Here is a 22340-nt window from a genome sequence, read left to right as displayed (position 1 = left end):
CTACTTTAGACTGCACTCTCCCCTCCCCTACATCTCCAGCACTCTCACACAATGCATACTGCAGGAGACCATGAGCCACTAGGGGCCCAGTCACCTAAACAGTTCTCTTCAACAAGGTTGCAGTTCCCTAGGGCATTAATGGTTTGGGAGTAAATCCATGCTGATATCTGTCATGGGTGCTTCTCATGAAGGGACCTCTCTAAGGTAAGAGTTCTTATAATTTGAAAAAGAATCTGAATTGCAAGTGGTGATAGGCAAAAGATGTAAAGGAAGATGCAGTTCCCATGCAGACCAACATGGAGAAGTATGAGCTTCTGAAGAATCAGGCAAATGCAATACCAGTTGCAGACTAGTATTCAATTGGCAGGCAGAAGTGGAAATTAGAATATTCAGTGAAAGGATATTAGACATTGGGAAATTAGAATATTCAGTGAAAGCCAGACTGTCCACACTACTGTGCCCAAGTGTACTTCTAGGCAAGCAGGATATTCTCTACAAATGTTTTCTCAATGAATGAATCAGTGTTGGTAGTCAACCATTCTGGAAAGCATATTGGATATATGTAGCTATGTCCTTAAGAATAATCTTCTTAAAGGTGATGGTGCCCGACTATCTAGGGTCTTAAAGGCTTGACGGTAAACAAGCGGCCATCTAGCTCAGAAGAAATAAAGCCCACATGGGAGAAGCACACTAACCTGTGTGATCACGAGGTGTCGAAGGGACCAGGTATCAGGCATCAAAGAACTAAAAAATCATATCATTATGAATGAGAAAGAGTACGGAGTGGGGACCCAAAACCTATCTGTAGGCAACTGGACATTCCCTTACAGAAGGGTTGTGGAGAGGTGATGAGTCAGTCAGAGTGCAGGGTAGCAATGATGAAACATACAACTTCCCTCTAATTCTTAAATGCTTCCTCCTACCCCCCACCCCTACTATCATGCTTCCAATTCTACCTTACAAATCCGACTAGACCAGGGGATGTACACTGGTAAAGATAGGAACTGGAAACACAGGGAATCCAGGACAGTTGAACCCTTTAGGACCTGTGGCAAAAGTGGAGATACCAGGAGGGTGGAGGGAAGGTGGGGTAGAAAGGGGGAACTGATTATAAGGATCTTCTGTTGTCCTGGGGGATGGGTAACAGAAAAGTAGGTGAAGGGAGATGTCAGACAGTGTAAGACATGACAAAATAATAATTTATAAATTATCAAGGGTTTATGGGGGGGCAGGGAGGGAGGGGGAAAATGAGCAGCTGATACCAAGGGCTCAAGTAGAAAGAAAATTTTTTAAGAATTATGAGGGCAAAAATTTACAAATGTTCTTAGACACAGTGGATGTATGTATGGATTGTGATAAGTGTTGTAGGAGCCCTCAATAAAACGATTTAAAAAAAAAGAGGAGTTGGTACAAAGAGCTCAAGTAGAAAAAAATGTTTGGAAACAATGGTGGCAACATGTGTACAAATGTGCTTGATATGTTTGATGTATGGATTGTTGTCAGAGCTGTAAGAGCCCCCGATAAAATGATTTATTTTTTAAAAAAGAATATGCTTCTTGTCTCTAGCAATGTATTCTAGAGATGCAATTTAAAAGAATATGTTAAACACCTGAAATTAGTCACCATGGAATAGTATGTCTAAACGAGAAGTTTTAGAACATAACATATATCAGCTGAATGTGCTGTTATTTAATTACCAGTCCTATTTCATAACATAGAATAGAAATGTTAATATTGGAAATTTTACAATATGTAAAAATATTCAAATATGCAAAAATATCTCCAATGTGAATTTTGGGAAGAAATAGCAAAGGTGAAAAGCTGCAATTAATGGATATAACAATATTTTCTTTTCATAAAGGTTCTTCAGCTGGTCTGAAAGGAAACTTACCAAAATGACAGTGATGGTTTTTTCTAAGTAAGGGAAATATAGGAGCTTCTTTTTGCTCACTTTTCTCAAGTTTTCTAAAATGGTCATACAGAGCTTTTAGATGAAGAGTTTCACCACAAAATATTTTTTTAAAGTTTTCTTTAATTAACAAGGAATGAGTCTTCACCCTGACAACAATGTGTGGACAATAAATAAAGGAAGGTAGGTGAAGGTGGGGAAAGTGCACAGAATAACTCTGCACTCAGGGGCTCCCGTTTCCACAGTCACATTGAGAAATCTTCCCGGAGATGAATCCTCTGATGCTGAAACACATTGGAGCTGTGCCGGAAGGCTTTCCCGCACTCGTTGCATTTGTAGGGCTTCTCTCCAGTGTGGATTCTCTGGTGCTGAATAAGGTAAGTGCTCTGGCTGAAGGCCTTCTTGCAATCAGTGCATTTGTATGGCTTTTCTCCATGATGAGACCTCTGGTGGTGAATGAGTCTGGAACTGTTGTGAAAGGCCTTCCCACACTCACTACACTTGTAAGGCTTCTCCCCAGTGTGGATCCTCTGGTGCTGGATAAGATGTGTGCTCTGGCTGAAGACTTTGCTACAATCGGTACATTCATAAGGCTTCTCTCCAGTATGGCTTCTCTGGTGTTCCACAAGTTTGGTTTTTTGGATGAAGGCTTTCTCACATTCATTACATTGATAGGGTTTCTCTCCAGTGTGAATTCGCTGATGTTGGATAAGGTTAGAACTCTGGGTAAAGCCTTTTCCACATTCTTTACACTCAAATGGTTTCTCTCCAGTGTGAGTCCGCCGATGTCGAATAAGAATTGAGCTATCACTGAAGGCTTTTCCACAGTCATTACACTTGTAGGGCTTTTCTCCAGTGTGAATTCTCTGGTGATAAATTAGGGAAGAGTAGGCACTGAAGTGTTTCCCACAATCACCACACTTGTAGGGCTTCTCTCCAGTATGAATCCTTTGGTGCTTCATAAGGTTGGGCCTCCTATTGAATGTCTTTCCACACTCATCACACCTGTAGGGTATCTCCCCAGAGTGCATCCTTCTGTGGTTGATGAATTCACAGCTCTAACTGAAGGCTTTCCCACACTCTTCACACTTGTAGGGTTTCTCCTCACTGTGAAGCCGCTGGTGTTTAACAAGGTTAGCACTGTATCGAAAGGTTTTCCTGCAGAAGCAACAGTAATGTAATTTTTTTCCAATAGGAATTTTCTGATCTCCATTAACAATTGAATTTACATTGTAATTTTTCCCCAAATCATGAACTTTATTTGTTTTTTTTAACCTGTGTACACGCTTATGATTGTTGAGGTATGATCTCTGTTCAAAACTTTGCTCACATATGTCACATTTATAAGGTCTCTGATCTAGGAAGGAGCTTAACCCCAACCTGAGGCTTCCCCCAGACTCCTGGTTCCTTCCCTCACCAGTCACCATAACCAGTTTAGGGCCTTTTTTCTTGTCCAGGTACTCTTCCAGATCACCAGGCTCTATGTGTTCTCCTACATAAAGTCCTTGGGGAATAGCCCCCCTGAGTTGAGTCCTTTGTTTCTTATCCAATAGCTCCTCTGAAGTCAATTCCTTTAACTCAGTCCTGGTCTTACTATCTGGAAGGGAAAAAAAAGTAGAACATCTCAAGCTCACTTACTGATTATAGGAGGAGGGAATCAGGATGTTGCTTATCACCTATAGAAGAGAAAATTCATCATCTCCAAAGTTCAAACAGTCTTGCAGAGATGAGTGCCTGGTGCGCAGAGGCTCAAGAACGTTGCCCAGGGACATGATTATATGACAATGCATAGATTTAAACCCAGGTCTGATTACTTTTACCACCTGTGCTCTTCCATTATGTGTGTTGAGTACAGGAAGGGAGGGGTGGAAATTTCGGATCATAGTGGAACAATCTGTGTGAGTCACTTGAGTTTTGAGGAGCTAGTGGCTTACCAAAGTAGCCCAACCTGGGTCTGCCTGCATGTCTTCAGTTCTCAAAACTTGTCTCAGTGGGATTGTAGGAGGCCTGTCCGCAACACTTCCAAAAGGACAGAAGATGTAGGCTTTACAGCAACATGGAGACAAGAGAAAGGAGGGGCCCTGACAATCATGAGAACATTTGACAGACAAACAAAAGTCCAAAAAGAAAGAAAGAAAGAAAACTCCCTTGTAGCAACCAGCCCACTTTAAAATATGGCAGAAAAATCAGTCACCGGTAGAAGGCCAGGGACATGCTATCACTGAGGAAAACCAGTTTAAAAACATGAGTGGGCTCAGTGACAGGACAACACCTGTTGGGCTACTTTGATGAGCCACTAGCTCCTCAGAACTCAAGTGACTCACACAGATTGTTCCACTATGATCTCAAATCTCCATCCCTCACTTTCTGGACTCAGCACACACATCCTGAGCTCCTCCTGTATCAGTACTTAGCAAGAGAAGGGCAGTGGACAGTGAAGCACCCAGGTTGGGTCCTGTTATGTGGCTCTTCAGAGATCAACACCAGCTGTTTGGTTGTTTTTTTAACATACTTTTATTGGGGATTTTACATCTTTTATCACAATCCATACATTCATCTAGTGTTTCAAGCACATTTGCACATATGCTGCCATTCTCATTTTCAAAGCATTCTCTACCCACTTGAGCCCCTGATATCAGCTCCCCATTTCTTCCCCCTCATGAACCCTTGATAAGTTACAGATTATTATTTCCATATCTTAAATTATCCTCCATTGCCCCTCAACCACTTTACTGTTATTCATCCCCCTGGGAGGGGCTTATAGATTGACCCTTGTGATTGATTCCCCCTTTCTTCCCCACCCTGATCTAATCCTTCTGGTATCTCTACTTTCATTGTTGGTCCTGAGGGTTTGTCTGTCCTGGATTCTCTGTGTTGCGGGCTCTTATCTGTAGCAGTGTGCATGCTCTGGTCTAATAGGATTTTTAAAGTAGAACTGAGGTCATGATAGTGGGGTGAAGAAAGCACCAAAAGAACTAGAGGAAAGTTGTGTGTTTCATCAGTGCTATACTGCACCCTGACTGGCTCATCTCTTTGCTGTGACCCCTCTGTGAGAGGACGTCCAACTGTCTACAGATGGGCATTGGGTCTCCACACCATGCCTCCCATCCCTACCTCCCCCACTCACCATGGGTATGGTTTTGTTCTGGGTCTTAGATGCCTGATACCTGACCCCATCAACACCTCATGATCACACAGGCTTATCACCAGCTGTTAATACTTCGACTCAACCCTGGTCCCTACTTGCTAACCGAGGCAACTTACCTACCTCTGAGAGCTTGTTTGTTTGCCCATCTGAATATCAGGGGACATAACAACTGCTCCTTTATAGCACTTTTGTGAGAAGGAAACAGGATTAATGGAATAACTGTTGAATGATCACAAAAGAAAATGTCAGGTCCTTTGAGCTAGTAGTTCCCTAATAGGACTTTATCAGCAAAGTGCCAGAAAGATCAATGTGTCTGATGATACATAGAACCATTGATGAATTTATTGAATGACCTTCACTTTTGCACTGGTGTATACTCACTACTACATAGTCACTGGACACAGTGACTGAGAATTATGTATGGAAATGGAAATATATTTAGTGGAAACAAAAAAGGCAGATGCTCAACAGTGCACATGGAGCCACAACATGCCTACTAGTAAGCAGGGCTTAGATATGAGTATGAGCAGGCTAGGTGGGGCAGGACATATTTTGAAACATGTTTGCCTCTCAGTGCAGAGCTTTGGGCCGATGTGTATTCCCTCATTTCACTAGCATAGTCTTTAATCCTCAGGTGAGTTAAATGAGAAAAGAATGAGGTACTGCTCTCCACTTCTGTGTCCTCCTCTCTTTGTAGGGCTTGGCTTTAGAAGGGTAAATCCTGATTCCTGCGTGCTCTATGGGGTGCTGTGGGCCTCAGTGACCCCTCATAGAACACTCATCCCTCTGCAGCCCTACACCCTTCTCTAAAGTAGCTCTGGCCAGATCACCCTAATCCACATCTCCTGTCCTAATGTTTTCCCCACCCACCCTCCAAGACAGCTCAAGACCATCCCCACTGAGGACATTTGGGATGCTGGAGGGAGCTATCCCACGCTTTGGCAGAAGTTACTCTTTTAACCCTCCTCTGCTGACCTTAATGTATATTCTTCCAAATTCCTGAGGCATTAACCAGATACCTTGAACCCCAACCATGTTAGTTCAGCAACTGAGCTGGGTGTATGGGCAGTCTTCCCTCACTCACCTGAGCAGCCAACTTGCCCTTTGTTACCCTGCACCTCCAGGACCCATGGCTCATCCCCACGTTCCAGCTGTGAGATCACCCCAGGCTTTGGCCCTGCAAGTGCTGCTCCTGGAAATGAGATAAGTCTGACAGTTGGAACTATGACATGAACCTAATCAGCTCAGTCTAGCACTGGAGTTCTGGGAGAGGGGGCCATTCCAGAGAAGCCTGGAAACCCTCTGGAAGGAAGGCTCCAGCTTGGACCGGGAGTGCTCATGAAGATGAAGATCTACACACTGGGTCCAGGAGCTCAAGGGCTCAGCAGAAGGTGGGAACTCCCCCATGAGAGGGTCAGAGACTGACCCAGGGAGGCTCCCAGCTTCACCTATCCATCCTTTCCACAGAGTAGGCATGCCCAGGGTTAAGATGGCCCACCCCCAGACCCAGGGGATGAGGAAACTCTGTGCCCTGGGCCAGTCTCTGCCAAACCTTCAGCCCCTCAACTGTTCAGAGATGCGTCCTGGTGAGGGGCCTTACCTAGTGAGACTAGGTTTCCATAAGTCTCCAGCATCACTTCCCTGTAGAGTATCCTCTGCGCAGGGCCAAGGAGGCCCCACTCCTCCTGAGAGAGGAGCACAGCCACATCCTCAAATGTCACTGCACCCTGGAATGACAGGAGCTGCTGTAGCCCAGGACCCAGCCCAATGGGGAGCCTGGGGGCAGGGAGAGCAGAGGTATGCTGGGGCAGCAGCACAAGACCTCCAGGGTCACCCTGCCTGCTGTCAAAACCCCAGCCCAAAAACATGACTGTTCACTCAAGTGGGACACTCTCAGGAGCTCACATACCCAGAGAAGACACTCACGTGGGGCTGGGCAGACAGGAGCTTTGCTGCCATAGCCAGGTACCCTGAGTGTCCCAGGGACTGCAGTTGGGACTCGGTCACACAGGTGCTGAGGGGAGAAAAAAAACATGTAGATTCCCAGCCCGACCCTTTCTTTCACAGTTGGGGCTGTCCTGACCCCATGTCCTCGATGGCCCCTCCTGCCATCACCAGTTTCAGTCTGGTCCCAGAGCACTCACTACCCATAGCTGTTGCTCTCTGCCCCTGCCAGGCACAGGAGCCTCTGTTCTCTGTCTCTGGCTCCCCCTTCCTCGGCCTGTCCCCACTGCACATGAGGACAACCCTCCAAATGAACTAGCCCCACAGGGTGTCCTCCTTGGCTCTCTGAGCTGATTTGTTCTGGAGGAGGGCAAATATCCCCATTTTCTTGGTATGAAAGATCAGAGATGATGTCAAGAGTCCAAGAAGAAAAGGAAATAAAAGCCAAATTTGAATATATACATATGTATATATATATCACAAAATAAGTAGTAGAGATATGTTCCAATAGATGAGTAATTAAAAGAAATATAAAATAATTAAACTCACCTATAACAAGTGCAAGGAGTCCTGTTGGCACAGTACTTATACGTTGGGTTGCTAACTGCAAGGTCAGCAGTTCAAAACCAACAGCTGCTATTCTGTCTACAGGAGAAAGATGGGATTTTCTACTCCTGTAAAACGTTTCCGTCTCAGAAACTCACAGGGGTGGTTCTACCCTGCCCTATTAAGAATTGGCAGTTTGTATGAGAAGTTCAAGACTCTGCCAATGCAAGGGCAGCTATGATCTAAAATAACAGAAAAGATAAATACAAGTAAAAACAAACCTGCTGCAACTACATACCTTTTCCTATATGTTTTAAGCCTTTTACTAAAGTATGGCATTTCCAAAAAACAGTAGAGACAGCCATAAGTGTGACAACTCAGTGGAAAATGGTCAACAGTACAGACTCACATAACCAGCACCCAGCAGAAACATCACCATCCCCAAGCAGAAACAGTGGTTCTGTCCTGACTTCCAGCCTACAGTTCAGATGGGTCCTTTCTAAGTGCTCAGCATGGTGCAACTTTCATATGTATTGCTGCATGTGGTTTAGTTATAGGCATTCAAGGAATGAAAATATAGATTTAAGAAGCAAAACCATATAAATATTCATTGAGAAGTGCTAATAAACACCTGATGAAACAGAAATGAAAGTAAGTAATTAATAGGAACAAAGACAGACACTGCATATTACAGAGATAGGAACTCACCGCGTAGCTGTGATAATAATGACCTACAAATACCAAAAACACTCAAATATCTAAAGCCAAAGCTAACTGAACACCAAAGAGTAATTGCACATCTTCTAGAGAGGATTTTAAACACACTTTCCCCTGATATGAGTCTATCAAGTAGAAAATCCTGCACTTGAAAGAATAATGTATTTATCATCAATATATGCATTGAATATTACCCAAAAAACTCATGAAACAAATTGCATGCCAAGCAACAAATGAAGTCTCAACAAATCCCAAATGCTGGTATCACTTGGCCAAACCTTGTCTGATGAGGAACCACCCCTGCAGAAATGGAAATGAAGGCCAAGGGCAATGAATCCCTTACTGAACTGAGCTCAAGCTTGAAAATCAGCATGATCTAAGCACTCCACACAACAACTAGAAACAAAACTGAAGAGTAATTCAAGGAGAGATGAATGAAAATATGGTCTTGAGAAGCAAAAACACCCCTATCCAAACTACATGGACACCCCCCACCCCTAGAAGTATTTACTTCAGAGGACAGCACTGAAGCTGCAGCTCAGGGAGAGAGACATATCTGATCGGAGCACATGGGAGAAAATTAGGAGGGGAGGAAGAGAGAGTGGAGCACATCCTGGCCCACCAAGCTTTGAGGACAATATTCCTGCTCAGAGCAGCCAATGCACAGAGAAAACCATATGGCTGGCCCCACTGTGAGACACAGTATCCCTCAGGGGACATAGCCCTATAGGGGACAACACTGGAGACACAGTGTGGGAATTGCGCCCAATCTGATCCCACCACACTGAGGCAAAACACTAAGGGCATGCAACAGAACAGCACGGGGAGCAGAGCAATGAAGTCCCCAGGGAACACCAAAAATAGACTTTGGGGCCAGGGCTTGACAGAAAACACTCCTAAAGGCCAACAAACAGTCCTCGAATTAACTACAGGCTTTTCTTCTTTGTTGTTGTTTGTCATTGGATTTTTGTTCTTGTTTTGTTTTGTTTTCTTGCTTTATTTTGTTCTGTCTTATTTTTGTGCATGTTATTATTTCTGCAGGTCTATCTAAAAAGATAGGCTGGATGAACAATCTGGAGGAGAAAACAACGGGACCAATAGTTCCAGGGGGACATGGGAGAGGGAGAGGTGAGGGAAAGGAAGTGGTGTTAACAAACTCAGGGACAAGGGAACAACAAGTGATCCAAATCGGTGGTGAGGAGGGTGTAGGAGGCCTAGTAGAGTATGATCAAGGGTAAAGTAACCGAGAGAAATTACTGAAACCCAAATGAAGGCTGAACATGGTAGTGGGACAAGAAGAAAGTAAAAGGAAATAGAGGAAAGAACTAGGTGGCAAAGGGCATTTATAGAGGTCTAAATAAAGGCATGTACATATGTAAATATATTTATATATGAGAATGGGGAAATAGATCTATGTGCATATATTTATAGATTTAGTATAAGGTAGCAGATGGACATTGGGCCTCCACTCAAGTACTCCCTCACCACAAGAATACTTTGTTCTATTAAACTGGTATTCCATGATGCTCACCTTCCCGACACGATCACTGAAGACAAAGTGGGTGCATAAGCAAATGTGGTGAAGAAAGCTGATGGCGCCCGCCTATCAAAAGATATAGCGTCGAAGATAAACAAGCGGCCATCTAGCTCAGAAGCAACAAAGTCCACATGGAAGAACACACCAACCTGTGTGATCGAGTGGTCCCGAAGGGATCAGTTACCAGGCATCAAAGAACAAAAAATCATATCATTGACTGCACACCTCCATGATAGAATCGCTGAAGACAAATGGGTGCATAAGCAAATGTGGTGAAGAAAGCTGATGGTGCCCGGCTATCAAAATAGATAGTGTCTGGGGTCTTAAAGGCTTGAAGGTGAACAAGCGGCCATCTAGCTCAGAAGCAAAAAAGCCCACATGGAAGAAGCACACCGGCCAGTGCGATCACGAGGTGCCAAGGGACCAGGTATAAGGCATCATGCAAAAAAAAAAAAGAGAAAAAAAAGATATGTGTGTATGTATATATATGTGTGTGTGTGTATGTGTGTATATGTATATATATGTATATATATATATACCATATTAAATGAAGGGAGAAGTGCAGAGTGGAGACCCAAGGCCCAAGTGTCGGCCAATGGAGATCCCCTCATAGAGGGGTTTAGGAGAGGAGATGGGTTAATTAGGGCGCGAGGTAGTACCGATGAAGAACACAGCTTTCCCCCAGATTCTGGATGCTTACTCCCCCCAACTACCATGATCCGAATTCTACCTTGCAGGGCTGGATAGGGCAGAGGCTGTACACTGGTACATATGAAGGCTGGAGGTACAGGGAATCCAGGGTGGATGATACCTTCAGGACCAAGGGTGTGAGGCGCGATGCTGGGAGAGTGGAGGGTGAGTGGGTTGGAAAGGGGGAACTGATTACAAGGATCCACGTGTGACCTCTTCCCTGGGAGAGGGACAGCAGAGAAGAGGGGGAAGGGAGACTCCGGATAGGGCAAGATATGACAAAATAACGATGTATAAATTACCAAGGGCACATGAGGGAGGGGGGAAAGGGGAGGGAGGGGGAAAAAAAAGAGGACCTGATGCAAGGGGCTTAAGTGGAGAGCAAATGCTTTGAGAATGATTGGGGCAGGGAATGTATGGATGTGCTTTATACAATTGATGTATGTATATGTATGGATTGTGATAAGAGTTGTATGAGTCCCTAATAAAATGTTAAAAAAGAAAAAAAAAGATATAGCGTCTAGGGTCTTCAAGACTTGAAGGTAAACAAATGGCCATCTAGCTCAGAAGCAACAAAGCCCACATGGAAGAAGCACACTAGCCTGTGTGATCATGAGGTGTCAATGGGATCAGGTATCAGGCATCAAAAAGCAAAATGAATGAGGGGGAGTGTTGAGTGGGGACCCAAAGCCCATCTGTAGGCAACTGGACATATCCTTATGGAAGGGTTGCAGGGAAGAGAAGAGCCCGCCAGTGTTCAGTGTAGCAATTATGAAATATACAACACTCCTCTAGTTCTTAAATGCTTCCCCCCACTCCCACTATCATGATCCCAATTCTACCTTACAAATCTGGCTAGACCAGAGGATATACACTGGTACAGACAGGAACTGGAAACACGGGGAATCCAGGACAGATGATCCCTTCAGGGCCAGTGGTAATACCACTGCAATACCGGGAGGGTAGAGGGAAGGTAGAGGGAAGGTGGGGTTGAAAGGGGGAACCAATTACAAGGATCCACATATAACCTCCTCCCTGGGGGATGGACAACAAAAAAGTGGGTGAAGGGACACATCGGACAGTGTAAGATATGACAAAATAATAATTTATAAATTATCAAGGGTTCATGAGGGAGTGGGGTGCAGGGAAGGAGGGGGAAAATGAGGAGCTGATACTAAAGACTCAAATAGAAAGAAAATGTTTTGAGAATGATGAGGACAACAAATGTACAAATGTGCTCTACACAATTGATGTATGTATGGACTGTGATAAGAGTTGTATGAGCCCCCAATAAAATTTTTTTTAAAAAAGCAAAATCATCTACATATTAGTTAGTTGATGAGTGCATATCAATATCAGCCAAGTCCAATCCAGGGGCTACCCAGTGGCAAATGCTATTAGGAACAAGGAAGGGGCCTTTGTGGTTTTCTGACTGCGGTGCTAGAATCCCAGGGGTTTGGCACACTCAGGGCTATTTTCATCACATTAAGATGCCCTTTGACTGGAATAGCCTCATGGCTACAGAGTGAATTCTTGCAAAGGCTACTTAAGTGTGTTGACAACTGAGGACCTCTATAGCTGTACTTCACGTGTTTCACATTTCCCACCTTGGTTTCAAATACAGTATATATTAATATGTAGGACATGAAAGCCCTTTGGGGTCCGCCAGGTTTAAGAACGCATGATCATGAGAGCTGTGGTCATAGATAACGAAATATAATATTATAAATAACAATAAAACAATTTAAAATAGATAACGTGGTCATCGGATTCAGGAATGCTATAAAGCTGACTGGAAGAGCACCATTAAATACGCAGGTCTCTTCCAGTGGAAAGGTGGGCAGTGAAAAGCCCAGCGGGGAGGTAGGAGCACAGAAAAGCGCTAAGAAGCCGGATCTACACTCAGGTTCACGACCCCTCTGCGGTGGTCGTCACATTACCGGGGAAGTCATGGCGTTGCCACCACTTGTTAATACAGGAAAAATCAAATGCAATTGTCTTCCTGCCTTCTACGATCTACAACTCCCGACGGCTCTGATGGCTTGGTGCGCAGCAGCTGAGTGTAGTTCTGCAGGAAGGCGCTTAGGGCGCCACGCTCACCGCTCAGGTGTGTGGCCTCTAACTGGTTGCTGCCAAACAAACACTGAACACTAGTTTCATTTTTTTTCGCTGTTTTGCATAAAAGTCCTCTTAGAAAGTTAATTGTTAGTGAAAACTAGTACCAAGGTCCTAATGTAAGTCTCTGGCCAAAGCGAAGTGGTGTTCTCCACGCACGCGGGGCTGACCAATTGACCCGCGCCTGCACGCCCAGTGAACCACACGCTGACCTACTTCAGGTCAGAGCTTCCAAAGCCAGAGCTCTGTAAGCAGAAGATTAAGGGAAGGTTTCCTGTTGGCGGGGAGGGGGGACTCCAGCTGAGAAGTGTGTGGAATGAGCCAAACACTCAGTTTTACTTGGGTGCCAAATAAAAGCCTTAAATCTGAAGTGTGGAAAAAAACAAAAATAAAAGTGGCATAAAGTACATGTGAGGATAACATGCATTAGGTGTGTACCAGGGAAAGAAAATGGGTTGAAACGGTGAGGCTGGGGTGGGGGGGTGACCATGGGACTGTCCCAACCCACTCAGTCCCGGCCATGCCCACTGAACCTACCCTCGGGGGGATAAGAGAGTGCCATAGGGTGTTTCTAATGCCACAATTATATTTAAAAAATTACAGGAATAACAATGAGTATAAGGAAGAAGAAAATGTCTAGGATTGAATGTGGTGATCATTGTACAACTCTTCTTGGTATGATTAAATTATTGAACTGTATGACATGGGGATGTAGTGCTCATAAAACTGTTATGAAAGCAAAAATATATGACCGACAAAAAAACTCACTGCCATTGAGTCGATCCCAACACACAGCGACCTGATCTAGGGCTTCAAATGCTATAAAGCTTTACAGAACAGTAGCCTCATCCTTCTCCCACAGAGTGGCTGGTAGGTTTGAAACCAGGACCTTATGGTGACCACTTCAATGCCTACCCAACAACACCACCAGGCCTGGTTTCTTACTCTTTCTCACATGATCATCTGTTTATTTTGGGTGCTTTCCTTCCAAGAACGTCGGCCACCACAGCATTTGAGCACAGGTGAGAGCCAGATCGGGCCCACCAAACATGCACGGAGTGAACAGCCACAGCTTACAGTGAACCCAGGTTAAAAGAACTTTAATAAAGGAACAAAAAGTCACCAGACCAACTCAGACAACACAGATGCCACTTCCTGGCCTAAAAATGTAATCATCCCAATGCATATGGGTGACCAATCCTCAGAATCCACGGCCCCCTCCATTTCCTTCCTGGTGCATATGCTGCTTTCAATCCCCTTCTCAGGAGCTTGCTTCAGTGACTCTAATCCCACTTGCTCATTGCTTGACCAAGCGAAGTAGAGCTTCTTGTCCCAGTTCAGCCACTTGGTCCTGGCTTGGAGCAGCACCTAGAGAGACCTGGGTTAGTAGGTAGCAAAGGAGCTACAGTGTTTTTTCCTCTAGCGGTAATTTTTTTTTTTTTTTGCTCTTTAAAAACAGAAAAAGCCTGGCCCACTGAGCCTTGAGGACAATGTTCCCAATTAGAGCAGCCAGTCCACAGAGAGGACCATATGGCCAGCCCCACTATGAGAAACGACATCCCTCACTGACCCATAACCCTACAAGGGACATCACCAAAGACACAGTGTGGGAATTGCGCCCGATCTGATCCTGTCACAACGAGGCAAAACACTAAGGGGGTGCAACAGAACAGCAAGGGAAGGGAGCGGCGAGGTCCCCAGGGAATGATGAAGGTGGACTTTGGGGCCAGGGCTTGGTACCTCAACAGGCTGGACTGGAATACACTCCTAAAGGCCAACAAATAGTCCTTGAACTAACTACAAGCTTTTCTTTCTTGTGTTTTGTTTTGTTGTTGTTTTGTTGTATAATGTTGCTTGGTTTTGCTCTGTCTTGTTTTTGTGCGTGTTATTATCTCCGCAGGTCTGTCTAAATAAGATAGGTTGGATGAACAATCTGGAGGAGAAAACAATGGGACCAACAGTTCCAGGGGACATGGGAGGAGGAAGGGGGGTGGAGGAAGGGTGGTGTTAACAAACCGAGGGACAAGGGAACAGCAAGTGATCCAAATCGGTGGTGAGGAGGGTGTAGGAGGCCTGGTAGGGCATGATCAAGGGTAATGTAACCAGGAGGAATTACTGAAACCCAAATGAATGCTGAGCATGATAGTGGGCCAAGAGGAAAGTCAAAGGAAACAGAGGAAAGAGCGAGGAGGCAAAGGGCATTTATAGAGGTCTAAATAAAGGCATGTACATATGTAAACATATTTATATATGAGGATGGGGAAATAGATCTATGTGCATATATTTATAGGTTTAGTATTAAGGTAGCAGAAGGACATTGGGCCTCCACTCAAGTACTCCCTCAACACAGGAATACTTTGTTCTATTAAACTGGCATTCCATGATGCTCACCTTCCCAACACAACTGCTGAAGTCAGAGCGGGTGAATAAGCAAATGTGGTGAAGAAAGTTGATGGTGTCCCGCTATCAAAAGAAGGTACACAAGCAGTCATCTAGCTCAGAAGCAACAAAGCCCACATGGAGGAAGCACACCAGCCTGTGTGATCACTAGGTGTCAAAGGGATGAAGTATCAGGCATCATCAGAACAAAATATCATACCATTGTGAATGAGGGGGGTAGTGTGGAGTGGAGACCCAAAGCCCATTTGTAGGCCACTGAACATCCCCTTACAGAAGGGTCTCGGGGAGGAGACGAGCCAGTCACGGTGCAATGCAGCAACAATGAAACATACAACTTTCCTCCAGTTCCTAAATGCTCCCCCTCTTCCACTATCATGATCCCAATTCTACCTTACAAATCTGGCTAGACCAGAGGATGTACACTGGTACAGATAGGAACTGGAAACACAGAGAATCCAGGGTAGATAAATAATAATTTATAAATTATCAAGGGTTCATGAGAGAGCGGGGAGTGGGGAGCGGGGAGGAAGGGGAAAAATGAGGAGCTGATGCCAGGGGCCTAGGTGGAGAGCAAATATTTTGAGAATGATGAGGGCAATGAATGTACAAATGTGCTTTACACAATTGATGTATGTATGCATTATAAGAGTTGTATGAGCCCCTAATTAAAAAACAAAACAGAAATAGACTGAAATGAATGTGGGAAAAGGAAAACTGGCCACCTCAGTCCTGGGGTTTGTCAATCTCTCTAAACATGCATAGGTGGGGCTGCAAACAGTTCATGGAAGTGGATTAAAAGATCACAGAATTTCTCCACAAACTTTTAGAAGCTCCCTTGAATAGATTTTAAGGGTGTATTTTAAAAAACATACTTTAGACCTGTAAGTTATAACTGAAAGGAAAATGTGTGTCTTGGCATTGACCATCCCTAGGGGCCAGGTGACCCCTCCCATAAGCTCCTGAGCCATACAGGAGGGATCTGGTAAGGGACTCGAACCTGGGATGGAAGTGGGGAGGGAAGACAACTGTCCCTGGGCCTGTGCGCAGAGGAAAGGCTTATCTATCTTGCCACTGGGTTTTCAAGTTTGGAAGGAGGCAGGAGACGTCACCAAGAGATAGGAAGGGGGTACATGGCATCCCTGGGTGCAGTCAGGATCTGGGGGGATGATACTGCTGACAGAGAATCTGTGGTTGGGTGTGAAGTGGGTGGGGGCACTGCAGGGGACAGAGCTTGGGGGAGGTTAGTGCTGGCAGCAGAGGCTCTGGGAGGGGATGGGACATTGCAAGAGACAAGGGAACCTGGGGGGGGGAAGACACTGAAAGGGACAGAGGGCGGGGGGGGGGGGCGGCGCACTTCTGGCGACAGGGCATCTGGGCGGACACTGAAGGGGGCAGGTCCGCGGTAGGGAAGGGCCGCGTGGGGCTGGGGAACCCCGGAGCAAGAGAGGGGTCTGTTGGGGCGACTCCGGATGGGATTGTCGCTGATGGTGTTGGGGTACCCGAAGCCCGGAGTATCGCGGGAAGGGAGGGCTTTGGGCGCCTCCCACAGGGTAGGCCCCGCAACCCGGCCGACCCCGTCCCAGTCAGGCCTACACTCACCTCAGTGCCGCAGAGGAGCGGCCGCCGGCCCAGGCCCCGCCTGCTCCGCCAATCGGAGTCGAGCCGGAAGTGACGCGCCATCACGGCCCCGCCTCCCGGCCCGCCCGCGCCTCGGTGGCCGAGTCCTGGGGTCAGGAGGTTCTGCGAGCAGCGTTTTAAGTCGCAAGACTGCCACTTGGTGGCAGTAATGAGGAGCCTCAGGCCAAAGGCTTTCATGACCCCTTGAAATTTAACGTCATTATTTTCCAAGAAAATCTGTCCTGTGTGAGCGGCCAATGTCACCTCAAACCCTGGGGAGGCGCTCCCTTTCCCGCAAGCTCTGTGCTCCCCCAGGATGTTAGCTAAGCGCATGCTTACTGCTCTGAGAAGCCCGTTTTTCCACTCCAACTAGTGAAAAGTCTCACAGGGGATGCTGTCCACCCCCAGTCCATTCCAGGCTTTCTTGCCTCCAAAGCCTCCTGAGTGGCACAGGGCCTGGGGGCCAGAACAGTCACTGCCCAAACCAGGATGAGGGCTGCTCTGACGCACCAGGCAGGGCGGGCTGGACAGAACTAGATGGGCAGCTGCAACCATCACCAGGCCCTTTCCTAAATTTTGTTCTAACTAACCCATTTGGGTAAGTCTGTCCTTCCATTTCGACTTGGTGGGCTATAGAGCCGTCAGGGAATTGCCACTGCAGTGTTCACCATTGGAGACCATAATGGATTCATTGCCCACCTACTAGTGGGCACTAGGACCTTCCCTGGCAGCTGCCTTCACCTCCACTAGTGGGCGAGTGAGCTCTGGGACAAGGGCTGGTGTGAACCTGGGTCCCAGGGTCGACCTATTGGAGCCTGAACAGCAGCCTGGGCATGGTTTCTGCTAACAAGATGGGAGGCTCAGGACTCAAAAGCTGCATGTGGGAGTCCAAGAAGCCAGTGTCATGTGCAAGGTGTTGGAGCTCACAGCATCAGCGATGCCTCCTGCCAGCACGGAGTCCTCAAGGTAATACTCCTGGAGGGACTAAAAAGGAGTTCAAGGATTGCAAGTGGATGGGGGGGGGGGGGGACTGGACCCACTGCTGGAGGGGTAGCCTAGGAAGTCTTCAGGTGGACACACCTGGTTGTGGGGCAGTCTTTTGGCTGCTGGGTCAGAGAAACAGGAGTGGACCCAAAGGATAAAGTACCCAGGGCACCAGACCTTCCACATCTAGTGAGGGGACGGTGCTGCCCTACTTCAGAGCAGTTGCAGTTTTATGACCTACAGAGGAACAAGCAGGATGGCAAAGGCAGGCCTCAGGGCTGTAACTTTTCCAGAGCCCAGAAAGCACAATTTACATCCAACAGACTCCTGGCACTAAGCCAGTAATGTAGTGGTTCTCAACCATACTAATGCCATGATCCTTACCTTAAATAGTTCATGTTGTGGTGACCCCCCCAACCGTAAAATTATTTTCATTGCTACTTCATAGTGAAACGGTAGTTCAGCCCCCAAAGGGGTTGTGACCCACAAGTCAAGAACTCCTGCAGTAATGGGTCCTGAACACTGCCTGTTCCCACCTGCAAGCCAGCCGCGAACTCCCAACAGGCTGCTTGTAGAGACCGTGTCCAGCGATAGGACAGGTTAAGGGACATGAGTTAAGGGACAGGGCAGCACACACCATGTGGGCATACTCTCGCAAAATTCTCCTGACCTAAACACCAGAGCAGGACAAACCCATTTGCCAATGTGCCCACCCACGCCTTTAGCCACAGCACACATCGCATGCAATCGAGTGCCCATCAGCCAAAGCACCCACCACTCACTGGGCCTGCTACAAGGTGATGCTATGCCCCAACCCCAAACGGGGCGTGGAGGCTGGTTGAGACCATTCTGAGACCATTCTGAGATGACAGGAGAAAAAAATTTATTGAGTCCTCAACCCTAGTTCTCCTTCTCCTGCACAGTCTTGGTTCCCCGGAGCCGCCCAGTCCGACGAGCAGCAATGAGACCCACTTTGCGACCAGCGGGGGCATCTCTGCGGATGGTTGAGGGCTTGCCAATGTGCTGGTGGTTACCACCTCCGAAGGGATGCTCCACAGGCTGCAGGAAAAGACAGCAGTTAATGACTATGAGCCATGTGCCTGCCTTAACCAGGGCACCACACCACCAGGCTGCCCAGTCACCCTTTTGGTCCCTGCACCCAAAATTCCACACCATTTCTATGCTACTCACGTTCATGGCCACACCCCGCACTCGAGGCCAGCAGTTCCTCTTGGCCTTATACTTGTGATAGGCACGACCAGCCTTCAGGATGGGCTTGTCTATGCGGCCCCCACCGGCCACCACACCTTGTGGACAGAAGGCACCTCAGAACATGACTTTCACAGGATAGGACCCTCCCAGGCGTAGCCTCCCTCTGTGGCTCCTGCCAATGGCGGGCCCTCTGCACCCCTCATTTCTGTACATCATCACACGGTCCCCACAAGCCTTCAGAACTCATGACAGCTAGAGAAGGAACACTACCCATTCAAACTTCTGTCCCAGGTACCCTCAGAACTTGTGAGCTGACAGCTAAGTTTCCTGGGCACAAGATGGCCCAAGGCCCTCATCTGCATCATCTAGCAGAGTGTGGAGATCCTCTTCCTATTACTCCCTTTCCTCAGCATGTCACCCAACCTGCCCCCAGGGCAGCTACCACGAGGTAGTCCCACCCCTACCTTCTCTCCAGCGAGCATTTGCCACACAGCACTACCAAGCAGCCAAGAGCACAGACAGCCTGTGTTCCAATCCCTTTTCCCTCTTGCTGTAAGGCAAATTCCTCCCTATGGTCCGAACAAGGTTATTTCCAATACCCGGAATCGGGCACACTTCATCCCTGATTGTGCCGGCTGCACCGTCTCACTCAACTTTAGACAGTGATCAGCGGCATTGACTATCGTCCCTTTTGCAGACCTTCGGTAGTGTCCATCCGCCCCATCACTTACCAACCACTGCTCTGTTGGCAGAGGAGATGACCTTCTTGGAGCCCGAGGGCAGCTTCACTCGGGTTTTCTTGGTCTCGGGATTGTGGGAGATAACAGTGGCATAGTTCCCGGAGGCCCGAGCTAGCTTGCCTCGGTCTCCAGGCTTCTCCTCCAGACAGCACACGATGGTGCCCTCAGGCATGGTGCCCACCGGGAGAACATTGCCGATGTTGAGCTGGGCTGCGAAGGGAAGCTGGGTGAGTGGCTGCCAAGACGGTCCCCATAGGCCCCTAAGGTCGGGCCACACAGGTGACTTCAGGCAAGGCCTTCCGCCTGGAGGTTGCCCAGGCAGCTATAGCCTCCACGCCCCGCCCAAAGGCTCACCCTTCTTGCCGCAGTACACAAACTGGCCAGTGTGTATGCCTTCAGCTGCGATGAACAGTTCCGTCCGTTTCTTAAACCGGTAGGGATCTCTGAAGACCACCTTGGCGAGGGGCGCGCCGCGGCCCGGGTCGTGGATAATGTCCTGCGGGTCAAGGCAGCGTGATTGAGAGCGGGATCCCGACTGGCGTCCCGCCCCGCCGCGAGTCAAGACCCGGCGCCCCGTACCTTCACTATGCCCTTGATGTAGCCGTGCCGCTCGGCGAAGTCCACGGCGCGCAGTCGCGCGGCGCCCTTACGGTGCTTCACATGCGCACGGAACACAGAACCAGCGCCTTTCCTCTGTCCCCGGATGACGCGACCCATGGCGGCAGTTCTGGGGGTCGAACATAGTGCGCTTGTGACCAGACATCCCGCCTTCCCCTACCCTCTCCTCCAGTTCCGACCCATCTCGCGGCCCCGGCGGGGCCATAAGCCCCATTGCCCTTACAGAAAGGGTTTAAGAGATTCCCCGCAGGCCCCAGGGCGGAGGATGGCAGCGGATGAAGCCGACTCCTCAGCACCACAAACACGTCTTACCTGCTTTCAAGCACGGCCGAAAGAGGAACCACCACGGTTACAAGCCGCCTTATCTTCCGGGTCGGACGCGCAGTGCACACTGGGACCTGTAGTCCTTCCCGCGGCGCGCTTCTCTCCGTCACCGTAGCGTTTGCGCGTGCGCATTGAGGTCGCGCACTCAGTCCGTGCTTGTGCTTGCTAGTCGTTTGCCTAGGGATTCCCCCCCCCCCCGCCCCCCTGACTGTACCTCCTTGTTGAGGGCCCGAAAAGGCACCCACATGTTAAGAGTTTGCCAGTAACTTGAAGACGGCAGTCCCCTCTAGTGCGAGAGGCCGTTGAAGTTCAATACCTGAGCTGTTGTCCAGACCCATATGGTTATTGAGGGTCCAGCGATAACGGAAGCTGCGCACACAGCAGCAAAGAGTTAAACGACACCTTTGTTAAAGCTTAGAAGCAGGGGTCCTCAAAATTTTAAAACAGGGAGCCTATTTACTCTCCCTCAGACGCGTTGGTGGGCCGGACTATGGTTTTTAAAAAAAATTCTGAACAAATTCCTATGCACACTGCACATGTTATTTTGAAGAAAAAAACCAAACGGGGCAAAAACACTCGGCGGACTGAAGTTTGAGGATGCCTGGTGGAGTCACTCCAGAAGAAATGAAGCGAGTCCCCCTCTCCAATTGAGAAGGGACGTTTGTCTAGGGAAACACTTCTGGTTTTTAAATGGCAGTTTCAAAGGAGAAGGGGGCACAGACATTAGGTCTTTGAAATGGGCAGCGGCTCTGGACCAACATGTCTCAATTATCTCCCAGTTCAGTCCTGTGTCAGGATTTCACTAGGGCCTGGCTTCAAGTTTAAAGTGTTTGCCAAGCCAGTACTCAGAGTTTTCGGCTCATTACTTGTTTCACAGGGCCCTTTGTTCATTCCCTTAGTAAGCAGGGCTGAAGCCCCCATTTCTGTCCCTGCCAGGGCTCTTTTGTCAGGAGGACCCTTTTCCCAGTGAGGAGCCCCATTGTAGGGCCTGGGATGGCTTTGTCCGCTGAGGGGCACCTTTGGGTGCTCTCTGGCCAGGGGATGGTGGGGAGCGGTTTGGGTGCTAGATGGTAAGGACCTCTGTGGCAAGCCTGGGTGTGGGGCTCAGGGGATCCTGGGACCCATCTTACCTAGAGTGGAAAGGGTGCTAGGGAGGCGGCCCAGGAGAAGTTACAGGGCCCAGGGGTGGTGGGAGAGGGTGAGGAAAGGGAGACTGGATGAGTGATCTAGGGGGAGGGAGCCCTGCAGAGCAGAGTATGGGTGAAGGAGGGATGTTGGGGCAAGCCCAGGATGGGGCCAGGGACTGTGAAGGCTAGAAAGGAGAGTCCAGGAATTTCTGGCAAGTGAGGGTGTCCAGCAGGGGATGTGCTGTGAGGAAGGAGTTTCCTGGAGTCTTGGAGGAGTGGGAACTCAAGCACTGAATTAGAGGCTATTCCCAAGACAGGAGCGTCCCAAGATATAGTCAGGAAAGGAGGGGGGACCCCTCTAACAGTAGACATGGGTCCAAGTAAGGACCCCAGAAAAAAAGGAGGTGGTAAAATGTTCTGGTAGTATGGACACCGCAGTGTGAAGTCAGGAGACCCCTCTGAGGGCCTGGCGTTTCCTACCTGAACATAGTAAAGTCACAAAAAAGAGATGGTGAGGGAGGAGAGGCACCGGGGGATGGATCTGGTGTATGAGGCCACGGGTGGGAGGCAGCTGGAGGACTGTCACAGAATGGGGGCTCAGGAGATACCACAGTCTATACTAGGGCTGGGGCCCTTTGGAGTTTTGGAGTCAGTGCGGTCTGAGGCCCAGAAGGCAGAAAAAGGATTAGGAGTGGGCAGATTTAAGACCAAC

General features: G+C 48.0%; 2 protein-coding genes across 3 annotated transcripts; both read right to left on the bottom strand.

Annotated features, from left to right (window-relative positions):
• Window positions 1–2049: 2049 nt before the first annotated feature.
• On the bottom strand, window positions 2050–7152 carry ZNF34 (zinc finger protein 34). The gene is given in 4 exon segments (XM_075549068.1): window positions 2050–3506; window positions 6142–6249; window positions 6658–6784; window positions 6984–7152. Coding segments are annotated over 4 exon segments (1620 nt in total). The 5' UTR covers window positions 7017–7152; the 3' UTR covers window positions 2050–2154.
• An 11321-nt stretch (window positions 7153–18473) lies between these two features.
• RPL8 (ribosomal protein L8) lies at window positions 18474–20609 on the bottom strand. Of its 2 annotated transcripts, none has more exons than XM_075549070.1 (6): window positions 20490–20609; window positions 20139–20286; window positions 19914–20055; window positions 19551–19769; window positions 18799–18914; window positions 18474–18666 (listed from the first exon to the last, which is right to left on the bottom strand). In XM_075549070.1, the coding sequence occupies exons 2-6, from the start codon at window positions 20274–20276 to the stop codon at window positions 18508–18510; spliced, it is 774 nt and encodes a 257-aa protein (XP_075405185.1). In that variant the 5' UTR covers window positions 20277–20286; window positions 20490–20609; the 3' UTR covers window positions 18474–18507. The 2 variants fall into 2 exon arrangements, with proteins under 2 accessions (XP_075405185.1, XP_075405186.1); XM_075549071.1 differs by lacking the exon at window positions 20490–20609 and adding an exon at window positions 20401–20487.
• Between the last annotated feature and the right edge of the window lie 1731 nt (window positions 20610–22340).

This window comes from Tenrec ecaudatus, chromosome 5, assembly GCF_050624435.1.
Source record: "Tenrec ecaudatus isolate mTenEca1 chromosome 5, mTenEca1.hap1, whole genome shotgun sequence".
Taxonomy (NCBI): Eukaryota; Metazoa; Chordata; class Mammalia; order Afrosoricida; family Tenrecidae; genus Tenrec; species Tenrec ecaudatus.
Note: the sequence above shows the minus strand (reverse complement) of the source record. Positions and strands in the feature narration are given on the sequence as shown.